Source organism: Cyclopterus lumpus, chromosome 19 (genome assembly GCF_009769545.1).
Source record: "Cyclopterus lumpus isolate fCycLum1 chromosome 19, fCycLum1.pri, whole genome shotgun sequence".
Lineage (NCBI taxonomy): Eukaryota > Metazoa > Chordata > Actinopteri > Perciformes > Cyclopteridae > Cyclopterus > Cyclopterus lumpus.
In genome coordinates, this window is record NC_046984.1 from 10,790,815 (window position 1) to 10,808,294 (window position 17,480).

Consider the following 17,480-nt stretch of genomic DNA (forward strand, 5'->3'; position numbering starts at 1 on the left):
GAGCTCTATCGTATATATTTAGTTGTACGATCTTCAAAGAAAAAAGTGACACAGTGCCTTATCTGTGCAGGCAGGGACTTTTCTGACTAATGTCCGATGAATGCCAGCCACGGTGAGAGTGGGTGTCAATAATAGGCCCATCTGTCCACACAATAGGCCACTTGTTTGGGTCAAGTTCCCCCTTTTTATCCTGGACGTTTGACAAACATGATGAAAGTGTGTTTGGCACTAAGGTGGAGTCAGATTTTCCCATCGGAGCTACAAGAAAAAGGCATGCTCTTCTCATGTTTACATACATATGTTAAATTACTTGTGTACAGTATATGAAGAGGTCTTCATTCTACTGAAGTGTAGTACAACTTATCATATTTATAGCATCAGTTTCAGTCAAATTACTTTGGAAAGTTCCATTAATTTTGTACATATCCGCCTTCCTCCTTTTATTGTTATAATCAAATGCAGAACATTTAATTGAATACTGTAACTGTTTACTACAAATGCAAAACAGGCATGTATCACTTCATGGTGTTTTGTCGAGCTGTATTCAAATGGTTTTATTCAGAATAACACAATGTTAGTGCCTGTGGTTGTTAACCACCCTCTTCTGTCTCTGTACAGGTGCTGATGAAGAGTACATCTACATGAACAAAGTCATTGTTACTGGTAAGGACAAAGGCTGCAAAGGTGTGAGTTTCAAAAAGACTGGAAGCCGGTGGCAAAGGTGTGAATTTCAAAATGTCTCACACCTGTAAGGTGTGATACAGATATAAATGGTGCAGACACGTTGCATGGTGCAACTTGTGAAACCAGCAGGTCAAAATTACAATTTGTCTAATACTTTACCCAAGACACTGACGCCTGCTATATAGCATATATCATTGTGATGATAGAAGACAGTTATTACATTTTTTTATATGGTCACAGCCATATTTCCTAATCAGTCACATCCTCATTAGAAATATTATGCACTGTACTTTTTTGTACATCTTGAGGTTGTCCAAGTCGCTCAAACACCAGTGTATACTTGTTATGTCGTCGCATCTTATACTCCTTAATTTAACGTGATTCAAGTGAATAGCAGATATGAGAACAAGCTACCACAAGCAGCAACCCCCCTCAGTTCCCCTCCTTTCCCCATTTCCTGTCTGTTTCTGCGTAGCTCCTCGCCATCTGAGACTGACCTGTTTTGGTTGGACAGTGTTGAAGAATGTGGTTTCAGTGAGCACTAGACTTAACACACATATTTTCAGCAGCGACGCTAGCAAAGCCACAAGTTTTCGTCCCAGAGACTGATGGAAAGTGGGGGCCGAGATAGCTATGTGGCGGCTTCTTACTCATTGATCCTGAGATAAACCGGAACTGTCTCTTGCAGTTGAAGTGCAAGATAAAGACATCACAGTAAAATGTTGGTTCATCAAAAAAAGACATCACTGGATGTAACGAAGCCACAAACTCAACAGTTCTAAACCTTTTCTGTTTTTGCTATCTAACGCTGTCCACAAATCAATATTCAAGTAGAAATAAGGTAAAAAGGTATGAGGAGAGGAAGTGACGTTACACACTGGCCGAGACGATAGTATTGGCAGAGCTATACTCATCATCCCACCCTGAGGGTCAGAGCCCCAGTCTAAGCCAGCTCAGCATAACGTTAGCTTAGTTTAGCAGACAGACTGTCAGCAGGGGAAAACTACTAGCCTGACTTTCTCCAAAGCGAACACAATATGCTAAACAGCACCACTAAAGCTCAATGATTATTAACATGTTATGTGTATATTATCTGATAAGGTGTTTGCCATTGCCCCTGGGACTGTGATAAAGGTTGGGAACCACAAGTACATTACACGCTGGTCATTGTTAAGGGCAAATCCAATGAGAACCATAATTCTTAAAGATCTTATGCAAAGCCTCTTCTCAATCTTGTACTGTGGTGTCTGTGTTGCACCGTCGGACTGTTGAGAACATACAATTGTTTGGGGGTTATGCGGTTACTGTAACTTAACAATGATGGGTTCTCCCCTCGAGGGTTAGGCTTAGACAGAAATGATAATCTGGATATTTGGAAATAGTGTTGAATAAAAAATGGACAGAATTTAATTGTTTAGCTAATATAAATGTAATCTTTCTGTTATTCGCTGAGGTCCCTCTCTGTACTTTGTTGACCCAGATGACAAATCAGATGCCCTGGTCAATGGAAAAGCAGCAAAATATGTCCCCGTTCCACAGAAGAGCCTCCCCGACCTCCCGCCCCCCAGAGTAGTAAGTGACCTCCAGTTTTTTTTGCCTCATTTGTGATTTAATATGTGAAATGATTTGATTTTTGTTATCCTGTGGTGGGAATGGTAATAGAATAATTGACCCCAGTCAGACTACTTAACTCAACAAAGTACATGGGAAAGTTCAGTGGAAATTGTGATGTTCAATGGTATCCACTTTGAATGTCATTGACAGTATTCTGGTCTTTTGTTACAGTAAGAACATTACTTTCACTAAGCATCGTGAGTATTACAAACAAAGGGAATTGATATCACATGTTGCCAGAGAATTTCATTGTTTTTTAATATACTCAAACAAATGCAGTCTGTGGTCAAACAAGCCAAAAACATTTCCCACAACCCTCAGAGTCACAAGCTCAAGGCTATGTGAAATGTATTCTCCCACAGAAACAGGTATTTAATCAGTCATGGGCCAGCAAACCTGAGGAAGTTAGTATCCAAGAGTGTGTGAGAGAGCTGTGCTGTGTTTTTTATGTCGACTGGGAGGCCGGTGGCTCCTGAATTGGCCCAGTGTGACTTCAGGAAAAACATAGAGAATGAGAGGTTTAGGACATCCCGTCAGAGCCTTTGAACTTTGCACACACACCCACACACACACACACACACACACACACACGCACTGTGGCCTCCCCTAATATAAGTAGCAGCTGTTGCTAATCAGAACAAATGCATAGGGTCAGCACGTGTGCGCGTGTCTGTAAGCGCATGTGAAAGTGAATGCATTGAAACGAAGAACATTTGAGTCACTATGCAATCAGAATCGTTTAGTATCAGTGTTATTTGTTGTTATTCATAGACTTGTATTCTAGCTTAGAAACCGTAACCGTCTTTCACTGCGATGTATTCACAGATATCTGTGGCATCTGCTCCAGAAGCAAACAAACATGGTCTTGTGGGTGTTGTATGTAATTCCATTCTCCTTCCTCAAAACACAAAACATTGTTTTTTAGCAGTAATATCACATTTCCATTAGAGCTTCCAATAATCCCTCAGATTTGTCTGGCAAAGGCGTTTCTTCCTCCTTCCCTTCTGCAACCAGCTGTGGTATAACTGGTCCTGTCTTGGGAAGCCTGAGTAAACACGTCCACAGCGATCCACTCTTTGGAAACCCCTTCATCTGCCTGCGGGGCTTCCATCTATCCCCAGTGATGGTGTATTCAAGAGTTAGCATGTGTTTGACTGTGAACACGGAGTCCCCCTTTACCATTGCAGAGAACAGCGCCCCCTTGCTGTTAATGTAGTCTCCCGGCATGGCTGTCCACTGGCCTGTCGTGATGTTGTAGCAGTCCATTAGACAGCGCAGGAAGTCGTCCGAAGGCCCGTTGCGCATGACATATAAATTGTCTCTGTGGGCGACCATACAGTGACCATAGCTTTGAGTTTTGATCATGGTGGTCGCAAGTTTCCACTCATCTTTTACTGGTATGTATTCATAGATATCTGTGGTGTCTGGGGGTTTCCAGAAGCAAACAAACATCCGCCGTCTTGCAACGGCGCACGCAGCAGATGCTACAGGTCTTGGCGCACGTTGTATACATGTCCACTCTCCTTTCTCAATGTTGTAACTCTCTGCTGTGGAAATTGTCCGTTTTTGGAATTCGCCCCCAATGGCGTAGAGTCGGCCCTCGTGTCCCAGCAGGGTGAAGTCATGTCGTAGTTGCTGAGGACCTGGAAGAGTAGTCCAAACGCCTGAGTCAGGGTTGTAGCAAAAGCTGCTGTCCACTGTGTCCTTACCGTAACCATAAACTCCCCCTACAATGTACAATCGATTGTCAAGCACTGCAACTCCAGCCATGGAGGTGCTACACAGAGTTGGGAGGTGTGTCAGATGCTTCCAGTCTCCCTCTTTGTCATCAAGGTAGCAAATGACCCGAAAGGAGTCCTGTAGCAGTTCCATTGAAGGAGAGTGTGTGCCTATAGCAATGTAAGTAGCAGGAGACAACGATTGAGAATATTGAAGAAGGTCTTCAGGAATCGTACTCTCAGCTGCTTCCTTCAAATCATCAAAAGCATCACAAAGGAAAAGGGCAGCATTGTGAAAGAGTGCATGCACCCCAAAGATGGAGGCTGCGTGGTATAGCAAGAGGCAGTTGTCCGAGTCGATGATGTCACAAAGATGCCGCACCAAACACGCAACCTGCAGGAATGCAGCACACTCCACAGCTTCTACAAGCTCATCCGGGTCGCTGATGGACGGGGCCTCCCCCCTGCAGACAGCGAGGGCGATGAGGAAACCCCGCGCTCGCACTCCTCCCTTCAGGTAGAGTTCGTCCTGGTGGCTTTCTGTCATCCCAGAGTGAAAGAGGGCACAGAAGTAGTTGCTGTACCTTGCCAGCAAAGCCCGCTGCACAGTGAACCAGCTCTCCTCCACCCTCACTCTCACCCAGCCCGCCTGGTGCTCTCCGTCCTCCAGATCAAGGCTCGCATTCTCTGCATTAATATCCTGGTTGACGACGAGGCCTTCGGGCACTTCCATGATCTCTTGAAACCCGGGTCGGCTCTCTTCTTAAAACAGGCTCTCAAGTGACAATGCAGCATGCGACTCGAGGTAGTGTAGCCGTTTTTTTGGAGGCTATATAAAGGTTTGTGAGGCTTCCATTGCGTCCTGTCTGCACAGTCTGAAAATAGAGTTGTACTATAGATAGCAGCTGTGCCACTTGCAAGCGTCAGGCAGGGGAAGGAAAACTGTTGACATGCAGACTGAGTGGTCATGTGGCTGCCGGCAACTGGTGATTATCATAACCGCAATATAATTGGCGAACATGAGTATTTGCCTAATTATTTAGGAATACGTTATGTGCCAGCACTGCCCCTTTAAATCCTGTTTATTAACTGTTTTGTCGTCATATATTTTTGGATCATAAACATCCGGACAAAATCTGGAGGTTTAGAGGAGGTTGAAGTGTTGAAAATAATGGGAATAGTTTTCCTCTTATTTACAATTAAACAGATACTATGATACAGGTGGTGGAGAGACAGCAAAGGCCCAGAGAGTTCTCCTGAATCTGACTTTCCAAAGCAGATTATTTTGATCACTTCCTTCTCCTCTGTTTTCAGCTCCCAGCAAGCTCTCTTATGCACTGTGTGTGTGTGTGTGTGTGTGTGTGTGTGTGTGTGTGTGTGTGTGTGTGTGTGTGTGTGTGTGTGTGTGTGTGTTTGTGTGTGTGTGTGTGTGTGTGTGAGCCGGATTCTTGGCATGGGAACCAGGGATTTTCCATGTTCCTAACTGTTCGTTTTCTGGGCTCTTTTTCCCACTCTTTACTCAAAGCCCCTCCACCACCACACCCCGATTCCTCCTCCGCCGCCTCCTCTCCTTACTTTGTTATTTATGCTCTGACTCCTCGATCCATTCCTTCTCCACAATGTTTCTGTGGTGAGAGAGAGAGAGAGAGAGAGAGAGAGAGAGTGAGAGAGAGTGTGTGTGTGTGTGTGTGTGTGTGTGTGTGTGTGTGTGTGTGTGTGTGTGTGTGTGTGTGTGTGAGTGTGAGTGTGTGCGTGTGAGAGAAGTGAAAGGAAGGGGTTAAAGTGACTATTGGAGAGTTGGAGTGATTGCAAAGTCTTTGGGGACAAAAATAAATACACTTACAGACACACACCTGGCATGTTTAATATCAGTCCAGCTGGTCTGAGGAATGGCTCACTGTACTCTTTAGATTTTTCTTTTTGGGAGGTGAGTGAGAGAAAAAGAAAGAACATAGAGATAAGGGTGGGTGGGCGGTCGGGGGGGCTGCTGGTGCTCTGGAATGCCTGGCTCTTTGTTTTAATTAATAACAGATGCCTGAAGTGCTGTTTTTTCAGTATACACTGTCAGTGCTGTTGTGTGTTTGCACTAATACTTTACAGCCTTTTTCTCAGATGAATCACTTTTTCTTATGCAGTTTGTGGCTGTTCCTCTTTTACATTTGGTCTCATGTAATCTCCAAAATGTCTGTAATGGTCATTCAAATAAGATGAAGTGTAGTTTCCGGTCATATCGAAACCATAAAATGGCACAGCATACCCTCTTCCTTATATGTGTTGTGATTTAGTGTCAAAGGGTTGAAATAGGTTGCTATCTAAATGATCTAATGTATCATCAAAAAGTGCTCTATGAATAAAAACAAGTGTTGTGTTAAAGTCAGTGACACACATTGTATTGGATCCTTTCATCAGAAAGCTTGTTTACTTCCATCATTGTGAAACTGGCTTAATTCCACTCTCCACTGTGATTCGTGACTGTAATACTGCATCGTCCATCTTAGTCCAATCAAGCCGTATTGTCCCTTTTAATTTATTTACAGTATTTATGGGGCTTCTTTGTTTAGTGGTGCTAAAAAGGTCTATATATGCATCCCATTAGCCGAGATGCTTGGATATAAATACACTAGTTAGAGCCAAAGAAGTGATCATATAGCCATGGCAGACATTCTGGCTTATTAAAGGTGGAACTGATCCCCACTTAACTGTTGGAGCACCAGTGAGCCAGTATGCTCCAAACTAAGGCACACCTAAACTAATGCAGCCTTTATTAGCGTTATTAGTGATGCTCTAGCCCAGGGAAATACGTTTTGTTCTATGTTTGCTTGGCATTGCATCATTTTTAAGAGAGAAAACTGTAACTCATATTACATTCTGATATTTGCTGATACTTGTATTCTAAAAAAATCTCCAACAGCTTCGCAACGAATAACTGATGTTCCTCATTAAACCGCAGTGATAACATCTCCGTCCCACTTATTTCTTTGGACCCTTTCCTCCACGCTGTGGCATGCGGGATAATCACACAAGCAAATTGTGTGATTCCCTGTGACTGAATGAGCAGCGTGACATGACGCTAGTTATTATGACAGCCCACTGCATCTGCTATAAATTACTGGAAATTACATCAGAAATGATGATGTTGTGGTTTTTACACAAACAGATTTGTTTTTCAGTATTTTGTTGATCTGTACATCTAAGCTGAATCAGTAACTCTATTACCACTGTAATATATGACTGCCTTTTTTCTCTTTCATTTGATTATTTTTTCTTTCATAGGGAGTAAGCTTAGCTACACGCTAAACATCAAACTCCCAAAGTTGATTTCATAATTTTGCAGGAAGGGAATTGCTTTGCCTATTGAAGGGAAGCAAGCAGCTTTGACCAACTGATATCAACCCTTAATTAAACACTGATATGAAACTTTGATCTTATGAGATGCTTTGAGACGTTCAACTTTTCCAAAGAGTCAGCCTCCCTCAGGCACGCTTTGCATAATAAATACAGCTCCTCTGCTTTAAGGGTTACATTTCATATTTCTGTGATCTTGCAGAGAATGTGACAGCCTTCAGGGGAAATACAGTGAATATGACGGAATACAGACGAACATTAGACATAGTTATGACATCGCTTGTTGTCACTCAACTCGTAGGGTTTCACAGAGTTCACTAGAGAAAAACTTTTAAAAAGTATATTCAGCAACATCAGACTTCTGCTTCATGAATATAGGAGCTGCATCCTCAGGTGATTTTTCCTTCATGTTTTTAACGGAATAGATAAAATAATTATACATAATAATCTGTAAGAGGGGGGGATACCTGAACAAGAATCCTCCCTGTATGGGTTTCCAACATCAATCTATATGCGTCATAATGTTCTCTTTATACAGGAAAGAATGCACAGATTTCATCTTCACTGGCCTACAAGATGAAGATCAGCAATGTGTTGCCATTTGATAAAAGACGAAACACAAATCTTGAATAGACAAGACCGTTGCACGTTATCCTGACTGCTGAGCCCATGCTGAGAAATGCCAACGTGTCTTTTGCACTTTTAAATTTTTAACAAATCATATTATAGTAAACCAACTGAATTCAAACATGCAGTTCAACATTTTTGAAGAGTGTATTCTCCAAGATTCACAACTTAATAACAGCTAAATTAAAAAAATTGGATTTTTGGATCGTGCAGCTGACGATAACTGACTTCAGTTGAGTATCAACGTAATGGAGAGGTTCCAAATGAACTGAGACTCACTCAGGCAGCTGAGCAGCAGAGAGTCTGGTGCTTTCCAGTGTGTGGGAAGCGGCAGACAGACCGTCTTTACCACACAGGAGATGACAAGAGAGACAGAAGTGAAGCCAGACTGATGATTGATTTCAGGACAGCCACTGGGCACACACACACACACACACATTCAAATACATTCTATCCCTCTCTTTTCCACGCTCACACACACACACACCCACACACACTCACTCTTCCCTGAAGGCAAGCATGTAACTCTCTGGTGCACAGGGTCAGACGAGGATTGGTTACATGAGGAATTCCCTGACTTACTCCTGAAGTGACGGCTTGATTAGCCACATGTTCGGCCTGGGGGAAGAACACATGTTGATAATGTGCATGTCTTTCATTGAACATACTTAGATGGAGGCTGTTTAGTTGTAGGGAATATCACTGAAATGAAACATGTATTACATGTAGTATTTCCCCATCCGTCAGGGTGTGTTGTGTCGGGAGCCGTTCCCTCTACCTACTGTCCCTGCTCCAGCCTGTACAGACACTTCAGAGAGTTACTACGAGGAGGCTCAGCCCTACGAGGAGACGTTCAATGGTAAGATATATATATATATATATATATATATATATATATATATATATATATATATATATATATATATATTATAATAATGTTACCTGTTATCTGCAATGTCTTGAGTTGTTTCTTACATTCCTTCTTCCCCATACCTGTTCCACAGGAAAGCAACTTAAAATAATCCACAGGCCCAGTTTAAGGATGGTCAGATTCAGTACTACTGCAAAGGATATTCATCATGTAATACGGGTAGTAGCGCACCGGTAAAGTTTAAAATCCCTTCTTGAAAAATGAGATGCCGCTCATGCATATTTAAGCTGTATTTTCCAACACAAACGACACATGAGTCAGGCCAGTCATCTGCTTGTTTCTTGTTCTTTGGAAAACATAAACCTCTGAGGTGTTAACCATCATGGAAATAACCTGATACAATTGTGACACTTACTATCAACAGGAAAAAGTGTCTGCGGTTTCATGCACTCAAAGGTTGTACATCGAGATGCAAACACAAGCTCGTTATCATGCACTGAGGCACCACGACCACATTCTAAGAAGCTTTGGCGTGCTGGGACGGTGCAGTCGTGTGTTGGGCTGTGGTCAATAAGGGAATTGCACTCAGTCACACACACGCATGGCAACTTTCTGTGCCATGCTGAAAGCTAAAAGGCTCATGACAGCGAAGCCGTGGATCGGCCCGACGGACCATGCTGTTGTTCTTCAGACTGCCTCATTTTACCATCGATGACGTGAGCAGTAAACAATACTTTTAATTGTTGGCATGTAGGACTGTCAGAAATCACAATGTCAGATGTTCACTACATGGTTCAGTCTAATTCATCTTTGTTTAAGGTGCGTTTTTGTTTGTTTCGGGGAAATGAACTACACTTAATATACGAGTGTGACGTATAGGGAATTGTGTAGGGAATTGGTGAGAGAGTCTGTAGCCATAATTATGTATATGCGTGTATATATATATATATATATATATATATATATATATATATATATATATATATATACATACAATCATTTAAGAGGTGTTGGATTATTTACACAATATTATCATATGTGTATTGTAATTTTTTACATTTTTAAATATAAACATTTGTCATCAATACTGGTATATTTCTACACCCCTAATGACAAGTTCTGATACGTTATGAAAGGTTCATTCGGACTAATTTAAAGTTTTCCTTTTCTTGCATTTATTTTCTCTCCAAGTATCTTTAAAGGCATTTTTGCTTTGGAAATTTTTTCCCAATCTTGCTTTCTCCTCCTCCTCCTCCTCCTCCTCCTCCTCCTCCTCCTCCCCCTCCCTGTTTCCTTTGATGTTGTGTAGATCTGGACTGTTTTGGCCTCCTCTCAGGGCCCTGGATGCGAGTGCAGAGCTCTGACAGTGTGGTCTATGCTGTTATCAACAGGGGTAGCTACCTCTCTATCACAGGATGCGTGTGTTTATGTATGGCATGGGCTCGGGCCAATAAGCATGCCCTCAGTCCTCATTGTCCAGCATGACCAGTGTCTTGCATGTGGACAAACAACTTCCTGCCAAGACTTGTGACAATAGTCATTAATCAATCCCATCTTATCAATTTACTCATTTCTTTGTTTTCCTTTTCATCATATCTTGTTTCTGTCATCGTCTTTCATCAATACAATCAGTACAGCTCATTTCAAGCATGGCTGTTGCAAGGAAATCCTCTTCCATTGAAGAAGGTCATCAAGATCAAGAAGTCAGGCATTGACTTATCATTTGGTCCCTCAAGTTCAATTAACAGTGTAACATGTGTTGTTGCTACTCATGCCTTCCTGCCACACACACACACACACACACACACACTGACAACACGCAGACTTTGCCTCTTTGTTTGAGTTTCTTATCACATCTCTGATTTCTGTTCCTTAGATGATGGGGATGCCGTTAGCAGTTCATACGAGTCCTACGATGAGGAGGAAGTGACCAGAGAAAAGTCATCGTCAGCGCAGCACCAGTGGCCGTCAGCGGAGGCGTCCATTGAGCTCATGAAGGACGCTCGTATCTGTGCCTTCCTGTGGAGGAAGAAGTGGCTGGGCCAGTGGGCCAAACAGCTATGTGTCATCAAAGACCATCGCCTGCTGGTGGGTAAAAGATTGCGTGAAAATAAACAATTAAGGTCATGGGCACAGAGGGTTTTATGAAGGGTCAGGGTTGTTTATTCCGTCAGAACATGGAAAAAAAAAGATTGAAGTAAGCAAACTCTCTGAATAGATGATAAACTCTCTGAGACTTAGCTGTCACATGCTGTCCTTGCTTTGCCACTTATTTTTAGAATGGAAAATATTCATCCAATAAATCAACCCGTAGATAAATTACAATTTATTATGGTGCTGTCCTCATTTGAGCTGAGAATGGTGAGAAAGTAAGTTTTCATGCCAAGGAGAATAATTAATATTTTAAGAAATATTCAAATGTTTTGGGAAATACCCGAATGTGTGTCCTTTTCTAGAGCTCGATAGCTGTGCGTGAAAGCAACAAACTGTTCGATAAACCTTTCGGCTGGCGGCTGCAGTCGGCCCTCGTACAATCCTAATGCTCGGTGTTATCTCGGCCCCTCTCAGTGCTACAAGAGCTCCAAGGAGCAGACGCCGCTGCTGGATGTGAGTCTGCTGGGCTGCAGTGTGGTCTACAAGGAGAAGCAGCTGAGGAAGAAAGAGCACAAGCTGAAGGTCATTCCGGTGGGAGGGGAGGCCATCGTGCTGGGCCTGCAGAGCAGGGAGCAGACGGAGCAGTGGTTGAGGGTAAGACTCCAAAACTGTGGGGCAGTGTTTTACAACCATATGTTCATTCTGCAGTAATAATGATTTCATAATTCAATTCAATTCAGTTTATTTTGTATAGCCCAATATCACAAATTACAAACTTGCCTCAGAGGGCTTTACGATCTGTACACATACGACATCCCTGTCCCGGGACCTCACATCGGATCAAGAAAAACTCCCCTAATGAAAACATATATTTGAAATAATCTGAATATGTTGACACTAATCAACGTTTTGTTCATTAGGTGATTCAGGAGATCAGTCCCAAGCCGGCTGAAAACTGTGAGCCGCAACACTGCACGTCCGACTCGCCGAGGCTCATTTGTACAAAGGTGAGCTCACTTTGATCAAATGTGCTTCAGAGTACCTGTCGTTCAATCATCGGACAACCTCTGGAATACGTCTGTGGAGCTTTTGATTGGCTCTACCCAACGCCACTTTATTTTGTTGTCATAAATGGTATTTCTGATGAACAGGCCTACTGAAATGACAACAATGTTGATCTGAACTTTCAGGGAGAACTGAGTGAGAGATACTCAGTGGCCTCGGAGAGCGGCAGCAGCACTGACAGCCATGCTGAGGCCCCCGAAAACAAAGATGGTGAGGCGTTTTACTTCTCTGTATCTATGCAATCAGACCAACATATGTATCTGATAGCGGAAAAACGGAGTGAGAGAATCACGTCAAGAAATCTTCTCTCCTCCACAGTGAAGAAAAAATATGGTGCAGGGTTGAAGTTTAGCAACCTCATGAACATCGGCAAGAAAAAACCCTCCTCGTTGGAGAGTCCAGAGAAATGTGTGGACACCTCAGGTGAGCAGAGATCTACTGTGTATGTGGTGCCAGATTAATAAATCCCAAAGCATGGACTGGTTATCGCTGCAGTTCCTATCCTTTGACACCGTTACTGTCTGTTCTGCAGCCCTCGCTGGGTTGTATGAAGGTCTCTATGTCTAGTCATTTCATATCAGACTAAACATGTCAATGTTTTCCCATATGTAGCCTTCCGATTAAAAAAAAATAGCCATAATTATACACTCTTATAACAAAACGCTGGTGCTCAGCACTTAGTATTCAATCTGGAAAATGGGCCTCAGAGCTATGAATGAAAAACAGAGGTAGTTTGATCATTTCAGTCACCGAGATAGTGTGTTGGCTCTGACTGAAGCAAAGTTGTTCTCTTTCCTGTCAGGCTACCTCAACGTGTTGGTGAACAGCCAATGGCGGACCTGCTGGTGCCTTATAAAGAACGGACAGCTATGGTTTTACCAGGACAAGGGCAAGAACAAATTGAGCCAGCCAGCTGTGACCCTGGGGGGCTGCAGTGTTCTGCCCGACCCCAGCCCCGAGCACCTGTACTCCTTCAGGATCAACATGGAGGGAACACAGCTGGCAACCCTCGAGGTAGACAACCACAGGGCTTTCTGATGCTCTGCCAATGTTTTGCATTTCGATCTGAATATATTGTTTGACGCCGTTAAACCAGAGACAAGGCAAGGAGTCACCCACTGAGTCAGTTTCCTGTATCTCTGTCTTGTGGATTTCACCACTGTTCCGTCTTTTTAGTAGACGAACAGCGGGACCTGAGTCTATTAACTCAGAACATGAACAAAGATGATTTCTTATTTTTAAAAATAACCCTGTACGTTTTCATCCACCCACACGACCTGCCGGAGCTTGTTTATGCGTCATCTTTGTTGTAAAGCCTCTGTGGTTTAACACACTGGCGTAAGTTCATGTGTGTATCAGATGAGAGCTCACTTCAGCGTTACTCTGTAGGCGAGGACGAGTCGCTGTGGTTTTGAGTAATAACCACAAGTCGAATGTATCTGGAGAGAAAACAAAGGTCAGCATCTTTCAAAAAGAGAAATGGAGTCCAGCTTCTTCTAGGAAACACTAACAATTGGAAATCACATTCCGCCAACTTAGCCTCTATAATATATGTAAGCACGCAAGGGTGGTCTGCATGTTTGTGGGTGTGAGTGTACTGGGATTTGGGGAACTAATGTTACACCCTTTTCCATTAGGTTTCCAGTAACACCCTGCTACATATATTTATTTATTTAGTCATAAGCCGTGGAATTTAATGTTTAGTCTTGAGGGCTCTGCAACATTTATGGTTCTTCAGTCCATTATTTACCAAAACAAATCAAAAGACAAAACAAACCCCAACAAGGTTATCAGCTGTTTTAATTACAGAAATATGTGTTAATCCATACAGTTCTAGTTATAGATGTGCTGTTTGAATCCCCCCCCCTCCCCCCTCCCCCCAAAATAATAATTTTTGAAATAATTTGACAGATGCTATGCAACATCAACGCTGAGCTGGTTTTAAAACTCATGTTGTTTCAAGTGCACAGTGTGTACTGAAGGCACTCTTGCCCCTCCTCTCTCAGGCTAAGACGTCAGCAGACATGGGCCATTGGCTGGGCCTCTTGCTGTCGCAGACGGGGAGCAAGACGGACCCCGAGGAGCTGACGTACGACTACGTCAACGCTGAGAGGATCTCCAGCATCGTCAATGCTGCCAAGACTTCCTTATAGTAAGACCCTCCCTTCTGGCCACTTTAAGGCGCATGCATACTTTGGCACGATGGGACTTATCTGTGTTTCTGTGTGTCTCTGTAGTTTGATGCAGAGGAGGTATTCAGAGCCAAACACCTACATCGACAGCCTACCCTCCATCACTCAGAACTCTGATGAACTGTATGATGATGTGGCGTCGATAGCTGATCCAGAGGTATGTCATCTGCAACCAAACAACCAAGATATTCTTCCAATATCAATACGCTACTGTTGTACATCTGTTTAGTTTTGAGAAATCGAGTTGTTTAATTGTGTAGTTTATATAGAATGACAAGAAACAGGCTGGCAGGTAACAGAAGCTCCAAACAGCAACAACGCAACATGAGCCCACGGAGAGAGAAAAGAACAATCAGTAAAATCATCTGGGGTGGTGTTTGTTTTTTGGAATGAAAAGCCTGCAACTTTCTGTCCTGTATTGTTTTGTAATCCATTTTCAATTTCTGTTTCATTTCTACATGGACTCTGGCCACTTTCCATCTCATCACTCACTTCCGGCTCCTTCAGGATGCTGAAGAGAGCGGCCTACCAGACAGTGAGGACAGCAATCCTCAGGAACATAATGAAACGTGCGCACAGGACACCCAGGACTCAGTGGGCACAGAACAGGACACTGAAAACAGGGTTTACCTGGACCTCACCCCCGTACGCTCCTTCCTCCATACGGCCGGGGGGAGCAAAGCCCCCGCCAAAGAACCTTCTAGACATTCCCCAGTCCCAGTAGAGGAGGAGAAGGACCCCTCATCTCAAATGAAAGAGGTCGGTAATAGGGACTTTGCTGTATTTATAACAAGTAGCCGTTACATTCTACTTGCATGACATGTATATATTATATTTAGTGCTTTAAATGTATATTTTATGGCTCAATTTCCAGGTCATTTCAACTAACCGTACTGAGTCAACACCACCTGTGTCAAATGGAACGAGTTCAACCTCTGTTACCAGTAAACCAGAACAAGAGCACCCCCCGACTCCCACTCCACCACTGCCCCAAAACCAACCAGTCAAAACCTTGTCCCAAAGCCAGGAGACCCCCAAGAGGACAAGTGTGGGAATCCCACAGGCCTTCAGCTCCGCCGGGGTCCAGATCAATAAAGGTCCCACGGTTTCTGCTGTGCTCCCAAACAGTCCTCACCCCCTGCGGCCCAAGGCACATACCATGGGTGAGGACAAAAATACTTCATCTGTATCACTATCACCACCTTCACACACACACTTGTTTGCTTCCCTTTCTCTGTAATCTTACATAACCACAGCTCCCTCTAGTGAAACTCTGCATCCTCTGCAGCTTCACAGTGGAATGCAGATTCATATTACAGTTCAACCAGATTTCCTTTATTTTACATTTAATAATGAACGCATCTTTTTATTTCTCTTTGCATTCTTGTATGTCATGATAAATACTGGATGTTGTTTTTCCTTGTTTTAAAACATGTACATAACTTCAACCATTAATTCCCAGGGTGTCCCGGTGCCGTCGAGGTGAAACTGGGCAAGAACCGCACAGAGGCAGACGTGCGCCGCTACATCGATGAGCGCGACCGTCTGGAGAGAGAGAGGGAGGAGGTGAGGAGCAGTCTGGCGAACCTGAAGAAGGAGAGGAGGGAGAGCAAAGAGGAGCTCAGTGCCTGCCAAGGTACGTCTGTTCTTCCTGTGACACCACTGAAGGTTCCCAGTGATCTGTGTGACTGACAGCTGTCTGTCATCCTCAGACCCCAAGCAGCAGGCCTCATTAGAAGCCTGTTTGAAGCACAAGGAGGAGGCGTGTCGGGACGCGGAGCATCGCAGGGTAGAGGTGGAGCTACGACTGATGGAGGTGAAGGGAAGTCTGAAGAAGGTGGAGTCGGGGCCTTTCACACTGGGAACCACACTGGACAGCAGCCTCCAAGACACACCAACGGTTAGTGTAAAGGTCATCAGGGTAAACTCAGGAAGTTGACCACGAGATGATCACAAGCCTTTCGCTCCCTCTTGTCAGAGCTGCTGTTTGTTTCACTCTCTCACTACTCCTCTCCCCTTTTACCCTAAAGCCGAAAGCAGCAACCCTGCCCGCTCCCCAGATATCTTCATCATCATCATCATCATCATCACCATCATTATCATCATCATCCCAACCCTACAACAGCAACGTCAGTGCAGACCCAGTCAACTCTGCCTCTGCGCTAAAGAGCAGACCCGCCTCCATCATGGCCACCAAAGGCAAAGTCCTGCAGAAAGCTAAGGTGAGTCTAAAAAGCACACATGCTTCAGTGGAACAAGAACGTTCAGCTCCAAAAGCACTCCAAAAGGTATAATTATTATTGTATCTACCTTATGCAGGCAGAACACTTAAATGTCATCCTTATTTTGCACGAACAGGAGTGGGAGAAGAAATCCTCCTCCTAGAGGGAAAGTTGGATGCCCTTTGACCTCTCAAATCCACAAATGTCTCTTGGTGTGGTCTGCTGTCTGCAACAGGAACCGTTGTGTTACCAGAGCAGACAGACAAATCAACGTTCTTCCTCATCCTCATCGCCTCCTTGCCAAGACTAGGCCAATCAGAGAGATGCACAAGCCGTCTTCTCCAACACCACTAATCATAGTTTCAATGACTTCTCATGTTGTTTTTCTCTATTTGCTAAAGGAGGGACATCGATGTTGTAGCATTTTGGCCAGTCTAACAATTGATCTTGTGATCTTGATGACAGAAAGACACCCCTCAACTAAATTGTGTACACTCTAGATTGTAGCTTGGTTCATATATGCTGGTAGCCAAGATGTAAATATATTTACACCATTATTCAGCCTCATTTGGTTGTATTGCTAGCTAAACATGCACTTTTTATTCAAATAAAAATGTACTGACAACAATACTGGCTTGAAATTTGTCTCAGTCACTTATGAAGTAATAAAGAGCTCATGAACGGGAGTGGCTTTTGAAGGTTCAAGTGTTTACATTTTACTTTGGCTAGTATTTAGATTATTAGCCATTTCAAAGATATAATTTTAGGGCTTGTTAGGTGTTTACAATTGGAATAATTCTACTATTTAAATATAAATACATTTGAGTAAAGCTGCATTGACAGATCATAGTTTATGGAAGTTTGTTTCTCTTTCCCCCAGAAGTGATATTAGTAAAGTACAGGGTAAGTTAAATACAAAGCCAGCCTTATTTTAAAAGTGATATATTAGTTTGGTCGTACACTATAGTACTAACTAATCATGAAATACATACATACATATATTTATAAAATGTTTATAATATGAAAATTATAAAAGTGTGAGAGCAAA

The 17,480-nt window shown here is 43.2% G+C and overlaps 2 protein-coding genes across 3 annotated transcripts in view; one reads left to right on the plus strand and one right to left on the minus strand.

Moving 5' to 3' along the window:
• afap1l2 (actin filament associated protein 1-like 2) overlaps positions 1 to 17,060 on the plus strand; it is a 33,166-nt gene extending 16,106 nt beyond the window's left edge. Inside the window, exons 3-19 of one of the 2 annotated variants that reach the window (XM_034559025.1) lie at positions 619 to 663; positions 2,165 to 2,256; positions 8,736 to 8,847; positions 10,736 to 10,947; positions 11,428 to 11,607; positions 11,874 to 11,960; positions 12,144 to 12,228; positions 12,337 to 12,441; positions 12,821 to 13,032; positions 14,025 to 14,170; positions 14,256 to 14,367; positions 14,718 to 14,969; positions 15,085 to 15,373; positions 15,673 to 15,846; positions 15,923 to 16,110; positions 16,241 to 16,432; positions 16,569 to 17,060. In XM_034559025.1, the coding sequence (XP_034414916.1) occupies positions 619 to 663; positions 2,165 to 2,256; positions 8,736 to 8,847; positions 10,736 to 10,947; positions 11,428 to 11,607; positions 11,874 to 11,960; positions 12,144 to 12,228; positions 12,337 to 12,441; positions 12,821 to 13,032; positions 14,025 to 14,170; positions 14,256 to 14,367; positions 14,718 to 14,969; positions 15,085 to 15,373; positions 15,673 to 15,846; positions 15,923 to 16,110; positions 16,241 to 16,432; positions 16,569 to 16,595 (2,510 nt within the window). In that variant the 3' untranslated portion in view covers positions 16,596 to 17,060. Of the gene's footprint in view, positions 1 to 618; positions 664 to 2,164; positions 2,257 to 8,735; positions 8,848 to 9,111; positions 9,576 to 10,735; positions 10,948 to 11,427; positions 11,608 to 11,873; positions 11,961 to 12,143; positions 12,229 to 12,336; positions 12,442 to 12,820; positions 13,033 to 14,024; positions 14,171 to 14,255; positions 14,368 to 14,717; positions 14,970 to 15,084; positions 15,374 to 15,672; positions 15,847 to 15,922; positions 16,111 to 16,240; positions 16,433 to 16,568 lie in introns of those variants that run through there. The other variant, XM_034559026.1, reaches the window with a different exon arrangement.
• On the minus strand, positions 2,546 to 4,805 carry LOC117748898 (kelch repeat and BTB domain-containing protein 13). Its single transcript, XM_034559027.1, has one exon. The coding sequence runs from the start codon at positions 4,747 to 4,749 to the stop codon at positions 3,232 to 3,234; it is 1,518 nt and encodes a 505-aa protein (XP_034414918.1). The 5' UTR covers positions 4,750 to 4,805; the 3' UTR covers positions 2,546 to 3,231.
• Positions 17,061 to 17,480: the final 420 nt, after the last annotated feature.